The sequence below is a fragment of the Rhinopithecus bieti genome, unplaced genomic scaffold (genome assembly GCF_001698545.2).
Source record: "Rhinopithecus bieti isolate Rb0 unplaced genomic scaffold, ASM169854v2 scaffold_15296, whole genome shotgun sequence".
NCBI lineage: Eukaryota > Metazoa > Chordata > Mammalia > Primates > Cercopithecidae > Rhinopithecus > Rhinopithecus bieti.
In genome coordinates, this window is record NW_016809075.1 from 3,962,310 (window position 1) to 3,973,222 (window position 10,913).

General features: G+C 44.6%; 1 protein-coding gene across 3 annotated transcripts in view; it reads left to right on the forward strand.

Moving 5' to 3' along the window:
• LOC108539653 (zinc finger protein 20) overlaps positions 1-8,183 on the forward strand; it is a 9,578-nt gene extending 1,395 nt beyond the window's left edge. The window contains exons 2-5 of one of the 3 annotated variants that reach the window (XM_017888506.1): positions 2,424-2,596; positions 3,663-3,789; positions 3,998-4,058; positions 5,563-8,183. In XM_017888506.1, the coding sequence (XP_017743995.1) occupies positions 2,594-2,596; positions 3,663-3,789; positions 3,998-4,058; positions 5,563-6,961 (1,590 nt within the window). In that variant the 5' untranslated portion in view covers positions 2,424-2,593 and the 3' untranslated portion in view covers positions 6,962-8,183. Of the gene's footprint in view, positions 1-2,423; positions 2,597-3,653; positions 3,790-3,997; positions 4,059-5,562 lie in introns of all 3 variants that reach the window. The other 2 variants (XM_017888503.1, XM_017888505.1) reach the window with 2 other exon arrangements.
• The last annotated feature ends 2,730 nt before the right edge of the window (positions 8,184-10,913 follow it).

Genomic DNA, 10,913 nt, shown 5'->3' on the forward strand with positions numbered 1-10,913 from the left:
AAAAAAAAAAAAAAAAAAAAAAATCATTTACTTGGCTTAAGCCCTATGGAGTGGGTATTTCTTTTCATAGCTGAAGTGTGAATAGGCCTTATGTTCCCTGCCTGCAGACCCTATTTTCCTACCTCAACTTGAGTTTGATTTTGATGTCTTTAGGTAATTACTTATGGCACTAAACACACTTCAATCAAATTGCTGCTGCTTTAAATTTGTTCACACTACCTATAGGGACTGGCTTCCTCCTGCATTTTCCTAATCTATGGGATGCAGGGTCTCAAATCCTCTACCCTGCTAGCCCACCCTAACTCTTCAGTGGTTTGCAGTAACATCTTTTTTGGTTTTTTTTTTTGAGACGGAGTCTCGCTCTGCCGCCCAGGCTGGAGTACTGTGGCCTGATCTCAGCTCACTGCAAGCTCCGCCTCCCGGGTTTACGCGATTCTCCTGCCTCAGCCTCCCGAGTAGCTGGGACTACAGGCGCCCGCCACCACGCCCGGCTAGTTTTTTTTTTTTTGTATTGTTAGTAGAGACGGGGTTTCACCGTGTTAGCCAGGATGGTCTCATCTCCTGACCTCGTGATCCGCCTGTCTCGGCCTCCCAAAATGCTGGGATTACAGGCTTGAGCCACCGCGCCCGGCCTGCAGTAACATCTTAAATTTTCAATTACTTTCCCGCATCTCCAAAAATTAACTCCCCTTCTCCAACTCACAGTATTATCAACTTTCTTTCTTTCTTTCTTTCTTTTTTTTTTTTTGAGACAGAGTTTCACTCTTGTTGCCCAGGCTGGAATGCAATGGCACCATCTCGCCTCATTGCAACCTCCGCCTCCCGGGTTCAAGTGATTCTCCTGCCTCAGCCTCCTGTATCAACTTTCTTTATTGTATAGTATATTTCTTCATCCTTTCTTTCACATAGATGCAGTATTTTAGTATGTTGTCATCTTTTCACAAGGTCACGGATGACTCTTTTTAAAATATTTGTGTTCTGTTTCTGAACATTTCACGTAACAGGAAAATAGAGAATAACCACTTGATACTCCAGTGAAAAACCCCTGTTCCTCTCCTCTTACCTTGCAAGGCACAGACACCATCTCAGAGTGGCTTTGGGTTGTTTCCTTTTTTTTGTTTTTTTTGTTTTTTTTTTTTTGAGACAGAGTCTTGCTCTGTCGCCTAGGCTAGAGTGAAGTGGCGCGGTCTTGGCTCACTGCAACCTCCGCCTCCCAGGTTCAGGTGATTCTCCTGCCCTCAGCCTCCCGAGCAGCTGGGTTTACAGGTATGCGCCACCACAGCCGGCTAATTTTTTTGTATTTTTAGTAGAGATGGGTTTTCACCATGTTGGTCAGGCTGGTCTTGACTCCTGACCTCAAATGATCTGCCCGACTCAGCCTTCCAAAGTGCTGAGATTACAGGCGTGAGCCACCATGCCTGAACTGTTTCCTTTTTGAAAACTTTACAGGGTGATGTGTCTTCAGGAGTCCCAATCTATCTTTTCCTGGTCCTGGGTTTCAGAACCGTCTGGGGCTGAGCCAAAATGCCCACAGCTTCCATCCCTCCTGGCCTATTGAATATCAGCCCCTGGGTCAGTCCTCCCAGAGGAGGGTATGGGGCCTCCCAAAGGAGCAGCTGAATTTCCCAAATGGGAGGAGACTCCTGGTACACTCTTCATCTAGATAGCCAACCCCTTGGGATGCTCAGTTTTTCTCCCCCAGTCCCAGCTTCCATTACTTGGAGACACACAGCTGGTCAGCCAGTTGGATGTTGCTATTAAGGGAGAGGTGTAGGTTAGGTGAGTCATAGCAGAGTCATCTCAACAAAGCCATGACATAACAGTGCATTACTCACAATTCCAGAGAGATGAGGGCAGCATGCCTTGCAGGGCAACACAGAGTGAGGGGAACATCCAGGATGCAGATTCAGCCAGCAGGTGGGGAGAAAGACAGACAGGGACCTTTGAGCCAGAGTTTTTCTTGGGGTCCAGGGCAATGCCCAAGGAGGTTTCTCTCAGGGAGTTGTTTCTGGTAGATTTAGAGCAAGAAGGTGCTAGTTCTGTGAAGTCAGGCTGTGATTAAAAAGTGGTATGTGCCATCCTAAGGGTAAGTGGGGCAAGTCAAGTTGATCTATGAAGCTGTTCCACAGTGAGTTGGTCACCAGGAGGCAGCCGTGTAAGTCACATATGTGGGTTAAGCACATGCAGGAACTGGGAGGAGGTAGAGAACTGGGAACTGTTGAGGTCGAGTGCAGCTTTCTTCTTCTTCTTCTTCTTCTTTTTCTGAGACAGTCTTTCTTTGCCGCCCAGGCTGGAGTGAAGTGGCGCTCTCTCAGCTCACTGCAACCGCCGCTTCCCGGGTTCAAGTGATTCTCCTGCCTCAGCCTCCCAAGTAGCTGGGACTACAGACACGCACACACCCGGCTAATTTTTGTATTTTTTAGTAGAGAAGGAGTTTCACCATGTTGGCCAGACTCTTCACCAGACTCCTCACCTGAAGTGATCGGCCTGCCTTGGCCTCCCAAAGTGCTGGGATTACAGGCGTGAGCCACTATACCCGGCTGGAGTGCGGGTTTCTTCCGTTATAAGAAAGTGAAACCCATAATGAAAATGCATGGTAAGGTAACATAAGAACTCACAATAACAGGCAACTCTAGAAGTAATTCATGTGGAGATGATGGGCCAAAGATTGTTTGTTCTTCTGTAGATAACCATCTGTCCCTGTCCCTGTTAAGTGAGGACCACTTGCATAATTGGCTGGTGATACCTGCTTTGTCATGGTTTCACTGTTTTCAGAATCTGCTGTTTTCCATTAGTCTATCTTTCTATCTGTTAATACCATTTTCTCTTGATTAGTATAGATTTTATTTATTTTATTATTTTTTTTTTCCAAGACAGAGTTTCGCTCTTGTTGCCCAGGCTGTAGTGCAATGGCGCAATCTCAGCTCACTGCAACCTCCGCCTCCTGGGTTCAAGTGATTCTCCTGCCTCAGCCTCCCAAGTAGCTGGGATTACAGGCATGTGCCACCATGCCCAGCTAACTGTGTATTTTTTTTTTAATAGAGACAGGGTTTCTGCATGTTGGTCAGGTTGGTCTCAAACTCCCGACCTCAGGTGATCCGCCCGCCTCGGCCTCCCAAAGTGCTGGGATCACAGGTGTGAGCCACTGCGCCTGGCCTATTTATTTTATTATTATTTTTTTGAGATGGAGTCTTGCTTTGTTGCCCAGGCTGAAGTGTGGTGACGCAGTCTCGGCCCACTGCAACCTCTACCTCCTGGGTTCAAGCCCTTCTCCTACCTCAGCCTCCCGAGTAGCTGGGACTACAGGCGCCTATCACCATGCCTGGCTGATTTTTATATTTTTAGTAGAGACGAGGTTTCTCCATGTTGGCCAGGCTGGTCTCAAACTCCTGACCTCAGGTGATCTGCCTGCCTCAACCTCCCAGAGTGCTGGGATTACAGGCGTGAGCCACCGCGCCTGGCTGAAGACCCTCTCTCTTAACAAAAAAAGGCTTGGTTTGTGGGAGAACATTAGTATAGACAGAAAGTAAGAGTTGTGATGACCAAGTCATGGGATAAATGTTTGGAGTCCACAGTATCATGGGAACTTCTTAGGAATAAAGAATAAGCCTCCAGGGCTGTTAGTCTTACCTGTCCTCCTTTACATGTGTGAGATGTTTCAGGATTCTGTGGCCTTTGAGGATGTGGCTGTGAGCTTCACCCAGGAAGAGTGGGCTTTGCTGGATCCTTCCCAGAAGAATCTCTACAGGGATGTTATGCAGGAAACCTTCAGGAACCTGACCTCTGTAGGTGAGAATGACAATATTACTTCCCAGTGAATTAGAGAACAAATGTTTCTAGGTCATCAATGCTGTTCATTGATTTGGAACATGGACAGAAAATACTTTGATGAATAAATCAGACATGGCTACCATGTACCATAAATACAGAATCTAATGATTTTTAAATAAATTCATACTAATTCTGGATCTGTGTTTTCTCTGGGTCTGTGTTTTAGGAAAAACATGGAAAGTTCAGAACATGGAAGATAAGTATAAAAATCCCAGGAGAAATCTAAGGTAATTTTCTCTTACAAGACAAGACAATGCCTCTAGAAAATCTTAAAATGTGAGAAAATATTAAAAAGAAGCAAAAGAGCCGGGCGCGGTGGCTCACGCCTGTAATCCCAGCACTATTGGGAGGCCAACGGCAGGTGAATCACGAGGTCAGGAGATACGAGACATCCTGGTAACACGGTGAAACCCCCATGTCTCACTAAAATTACAAAAAAAAAAAAAAAAAAAAAAAAACTAGCCGGGCGTGGTGGCGGCGCCTGTAGTCCCAGCTACTCGGGAGGCTGAGGCAGAATGGCGTGAACCCGGGAGGCAGAGCTTGCAGTGAGCCGAGATCATGCCACTGCACTCAAGCCTGGGCGATAAGAGCGAGACTCCATCTCAAAAAAAAAAAAAAAGAAGCAAAAGAAATAAGCCCAGTACCAAATTTATGTATTCATAGAAAGTTTTCCTAAAAACCTATGTTTAAATGTAACATAGGCTGGGCTGGGCACTGTTGCTCATACCCAAAATCCCAGTCCTTTGGGGCGTTCAGACCAAAGGATTGCTGGAGGCCAGGAGTTTGAGGCTGCAGTGAGCCATGATGGTATCACTGCACTCCAATTTGGACAACAGGGTGAGTTGAGACCCCAGCCCAAAAAAAAAGACGCACACGTTTAGTATTTGTAAAATAGTTTACTTGAAAATAGGATTATGAAGCCCCATAGAAAACTAATTTTTTAAAATATATATACCCAGACCATCTTGCAGAGCATATAGTTCATTAATATTCAAACAATTCAGACAGAGCAGAAAGCTGACACTTTGCCGGGCAGTGTTAAAAATGCAAGTGCAATACTTGTTAATGAATATAAATCATGATTTTTTCTTCTTTTTTGAGACAAGAGTCTCACTCTGTCTCCCAGGCTGGAGTGGAGTGGTGTGGTTTCAGCTCACTGCAACTGCCACTGCTTGGGTTCGAGGTATTCTTGTGCCTTAGCATCCCAAGTAGTTGGGATTACAAGCCCACGCCGTCACACCCAGCCAATTTTTATATTTTTAGTAGAGACAGGGTTTTGCCATGTTGGCCAGGCTGATCTCTAACTCCTGGCCTCAAGCCATCTGCCCGTCTCAGCCTCCCATAGTGCTGGGATTACAGGCGTGACCCACTGCACCCAGCCAATATAGATCACTTTTTTTTTTTTTGAGACAGAGTTTCGCCCTTGTCACCCAGGCTAGAGCACAATGGCGCTATCTCAGCTCACTGCAACCTCTGTCTCTGTGGTTCAAGCGATTCTCCCACCTCAGCCTCCCAAGTAACTGGGATTACAGGCACCCGGCACTGTGTCCGGCTAATTTTTGCATTTTTAGTAGAGACAGGGTTTCACCCTGTTGGCCAGGATGGTCTCGAACTCATGACCTCAGGTGATCCGCCCACCTCAGCCTCTCAAAGGCGTGAGCCACTGCACCCAGCCCTATATGTCACTTTTAATCAAACCGTTAATAATATTCTTCTCATTTTTCACTGAAGTCTTATGAGAGAGAAACTCTTTGAAAGCAAAGAAAGTCATCACTGTGGAGAAAGCTTCAACCAGATTGCAGATGACATGCTGAACAAGAAAACTCTTCCTGAAGTAACACCGTGTGAAAGCAGTGTGTGTGGAGAAGTTAGCATGGGTCACTCATCTCTTAATAGGCACATCAGAGCTGACACTGGACAGAAGTCTTCTGAGTATCAGGAATATGGAGAGAATCCATATAGAAATAAGGAATGTAAGAAAGCCTTCAGTTATCTTGACTCCTTTCAGTCACATGATGAAGCTTGCACTAAAGAGAAACCCTATGATGGTAAAGAATGTGCAGAAACCTTCATTTCCCATTCATGCATTCAAAGACACAGGGTGATGCACCGTGGAGATGGACCTTATAAATGTAAGTTTTGTGGGAACGCTTTCTTTTTTCTCAATTTGTGTCTTATCCATGAACGAATTCACACTGCTGTGAAACCATATGAGTGTAAACAATGTGGTAAGACCTTTACTCGTTCCACTACCCTTCCAATACATGAAAGAACTCACACAGGAATGAAAGCCGATGCATGTAAGGAATGTGGGAATGCATTCAGTTTTCCTAGTGAAATTCATAGACATAAAAGGTCTCACGCTGGAGAAAAACCCTATGAGTGTAAGCAATGTGGGAAAGTCTTCATTTCTTTCAGTTCCATTCAGTATCATAAGATGACTCACACTGGAGAGAAACCCTATGAATGTAAGCAATGTGGGAAAGCCTTTAGATGTGGCTCACACCTTCAAAAGCATGGAAGGACTCACACTGGAGAGAAACCCTATGAATGTAGGCAATGTGGTAAAGCCTTCAGATGTACCTCAGACCTTCAAAGGCATGAAAAGACACACACTGACGATAAACCCTATGGATGTAAGCAGTGTGGTAAAGGCTTTAGATGTGCTTCACAACTTCAAATTCATGAAAGGACACACAGTGGAGAGAAGCCCCATGAATGTAAGGAATGTGGAAAAGTATTCAAGTATTTTTCTTCCTTGCGTATACATGAAAGGACGCACACTGGAGAGAAGCCCCATGAATGTAAGCAATGCGGAAAAGCATTCAGGTATTTCTCTTCCTTGCATATACATGAAAGGACACACACTGGAGATAAGCCATATGAGTGTAAGGTCTGTGGCAAAGCCTTCACTTGTTCCAGTTCCATTCGGTATCATGAAAGGACTCACACTGGGGAGAAACCCTATCAATGTAAGCACTGTGGTAAGGCCTTTATTTCCAATTACATTCGATATCATGAAAGGACTCACACTGGAGAGAAACCCTATCAATGCAAGCACTGTGGCAAAGCCTTTATTCGTGCCAGTTCATGTCGAGAACATGAAAGAACTCATACCATTAATATATGAGAAATCCTGTTAGTGGAAGAAATAGGAGAAGCTTTCTGTTGTCCCACTTCCTTTGAAACACGAGAAAAGAGAGTGGTGAAAGAACCTCTGGATAACTGCCTTTTGAATTGAGAAGAGAGACCTGCAAAAGGACAATAAAATCTAGAAGAATTGGATGGTTCTGTAATACAATTCACCTATAGCCAATCTTGCATGAGATTTTAAAGGCACAGAAAAGGAAGGCATCAGTCACATATTAGAGGCAGCACACAGGAAAAGAGGTGTGTGGCTACCTGCTTCCAGCCCATTTTCCTGATTCTTTCACTTGTTAATCGAGAGTATCCCCCAAATCACTTGTCTCTGTTCCTCAGAGCTGTAGGTCTCCAGAGATGTCCCCAGGTGCTGCACATTAAAGATACATGCCCACTTTGCTATTTCTTCAGAAGTGTTAAAATGTTTACCAGAGAACTAATAAATGTTGTTATGGCTGGAAATACTCCCTGATGCCCAACTCCTCTATAGATTGAGTTGGTTTAAGAGGTCTATGTATTGCAAGCATTGTTGTTTCTACGGATAGTGACCCTGTTCTTGATTAAACCAACTAGATGGGAGCTTGTTCCTCTGCTGCATTGTGCAGTGATTGGTCTCACCAAAGGCTTTTATGTGAGAAGAGCCACCTTGCTCTTACCAGGAAACTTCAAGCGTTTGCTGTTATTCACAACTGAATGTAATGTCTCCCTTCATTTTAACTTTTTATGAGTATACCTGACTAAAAACACTAATGTGGTTTCCTGGCAACAAAGACTTTTGTTCATGTATTTTAGAAATAAGCTTATTAACTGTTTATAACAACTGCATACTAACAATTATTATTTTTTAATTAAGAAGCTATATTACAACATCCCATTAGCATCATGTATTAGATCAAGTTGATAGTGTTACCATGTTATCCCGTGGACACTGTGAGTCAGTGTTGCCATGTGGATGTCAGGCATATTTTTCCTCATGTAGATTTTACTTTTCATGCTTATATTCTTAGTTTTTATCTGGATCATGACTTTTCATTTATTCTAAACACCAAAGGTCATCTCATGTTCTTATGAGTGACTTCTGACCAAAGACCACCAGTGGCATAACTGTTGTCAAAGAGGGTGTAACATACTGTAGTAATGAATATGAACAAAATCCATAGATGACTGTGAGATGTATGAGAATTACAAGGTAGTCACATTCGTGAGAAGAGCAAAATTTGGGGTATCTTTGTAATTTAAAGTGTTTTCTTCTGTCACATTTTGAGACATGGTTAAAGAATGAGTTATTTTTGTACTGATCCATCATGGTCACTGAGGAGCATCATCTTGTGTTGCAGGTGTATGACATGTGCCTGTTCAGGGTCAAAAGACTTGGCCTTCTGGTGAGGGAAGGCCAGCCATCAGACTTCTGGACCAGTTTTTGCCATACTATTCTCTAAATCCTGACATATTCCCTACAATTTATGGACATTGTTACCATAACATACCTCAGTTAAAATATATAAATTCACTTCTCATCAAAGTATATACTATGATTTTATTTATTTTTTGTAGATGTGGAGTCTCCCTGTTTCCCAGGCTGGTCATTGACTCCTGGATCATGTGATTCTCCCATCTCCATCTCCCCAAGTGCTGGGATTACAGACATGAGCCGCCGCAATCGGCTAGTACTTTTGTTTAAAAAATCACCTTGGCTGGGCGCGGTGCCTCACGCCTGTAATCCTAGCACTTTGGGAGGCCGAGGCGGGCGGATCACGAGGTCAGGAGATCAAGACCATCCTGGCTAACAAGGTGAAACCCCGTCTTTACTAAAAAATACAAAAAATTAGCCGGGCATGGTGGCAGGCGCCTGTAGTCCCAGCTACTTGGGAGGCTGAGGCAGCAGAATGGCATGAACCCAGGAGGCAGAGCTTGCAGTGAGCCGAGATCGCGCCACTGCAGTCCAGCCTGGGTGACAGAGCGAGACCTCATCTCAAAAAAAAAAAAAAAAATTCACCTTGAGTCCTATGGTGCCAATATGTTTTTGAAAACTGAATTTCCTGTCCAGTAAGGAACAAAGTCAGCATCACGATTCCAATCAAGTCTTTCTTTCTCTGGTAACATGCTGTTGATGCAAACTTGTCAGGAACCCCCTTATGCTAATACTATGAAGCTAATGACATCATGGAAAAGTCATGCATGGAAAATCCAATCATTTCCTTTAAGGCGTCATGGGTGCTTCTCTTCACAAAAGCTTATTTGAGTCTCCCTAGAGTAAAAATGCCAGGTCCCAGTAGACATAGAAGCAATCACTGACGGACCAAACCTTAACTATGTGTGATGATATATGGAAAATACCTTGATTTGTGAGACATGAATTTTTTTTTTTTTTTTTTTTTTTTTTGAGACAGAGGTCTCACTCTGTCACCCCCGGCTTGAGGAGGGTGGGAGAAAAACAGTGGTTGTGATTCTTGGCTCATCCGCAACCCGCTCTGCTCTCCTGGGGTCAAGTGATTCTCCTGCCTCAGCCTCCCAAAGTATGCGTGGAATCAGCAGGCACCACACCACCACACCTGGCTTTTAGTTTTTTTTTTTTTTTTTTTTTTTGAGATGGGAGTTGTCTGATTGCCTAGGCTGGAGTGCAGTGGTACAATCCTCAGCTCACTGCAAGGTTCTGCCTCCCAGGTTCACACCATTTCTGCCTTGCCTCAGGCCTCCCGGAAGGTGCTGGGGACTACAGCGTGCCCACCCACCACGCCCGGCTACATTTTTTTGTATTTTTTTCAGTCATAGACGGGGTCTCACCTGTTTACGCCGGATAGGGTCTCCCATTTACCTGACCTCGTGATACTGCCTGCCCTCCGGCCTCCCAAAGTGCTGGGATTACAGCTTGAGCCACCCTGCCGGCCCAATTTTTTGGTTATTTTTAGGGTAGGAGGGACAGGTTTCACCGTGTTGGGGGGCCAGGCTCTGGTCTCAAACTCCTGCCCCTCATGTGATCACCTGCCTTGGCTCCCAAAGTGGTGGGATTACAGGGGTGTAGCCACCCCAATTGCCCTGGGCCAAAATTCCTTCATTTTACTAAATCCGTGTCTTATTTTTGCACTCTTTTTCCACAAAGCAAGGTTCAAAAAGCAAAGGAAAAAGGTCTCCTTTTAAGATCAATGTAACCTTAGGTTGAAAATGGTGTTTTTTCTCAGGAAAAACTTGTAATTTGATAATTAAAATCCTCAGTTTATATGCAGCATCACCAAATTTTCTTAAAATTACATATTTCAAATGTGAACTTAAGATATATGTTTTTCTCATTATTTACATTTTGCTTCCTATCTATAGGCCTTTTTTTTTTTTTTTTTGAGACGGAGTCTGGCTCTGTCTCCCAGGCTGGAGTGCAGTGGCCGGATCTCAGCTCACTGCAAGCTCCGCCTCCCGGGTTTACGCCATTCTCCTGCCTCAGCCTCCAGAGTAGCTGGGACTACAGGCGCCCGCCACCTCGCCCGGCTAGTTTTTTGTATTTTAGTAGAGACGGGGTTTCACTGTGTTAGCCAGGATGGTCTCGATCTCCTGACCTCGTGATCTGCCTGTCTCGGCCTCCCAAAGTGCTGGGATTACAGGCTTGGGCCACCGCGCCTGGCCTTTTTTTTTTTTTTTTGAGACGGAGTGTCGCTCTGTTGCCTAGGCTGAATTGCAGTGGCACGATCTCGGCTCACTGCAACCTCTGCTTCCGGGTTCAAGTACTACAGACGAGCATCACCATGCCCAGTTAATTTTTGTATTTTTTGTAGAATTGGGGTTTCACCATGTTGGCCAGACTGGTCTCAAACTCCTGGCCTCAAGTGATCTGTCTGTCTGCCTTGGCCTCCCAAAGTGCTGGGATTATAGGCATGAGCCAACATGCCTGACTCCTCTAGGCCTTTTAAATCTTTTACTCATGATATTGGTCAGCCCATGGTCAAAATAAT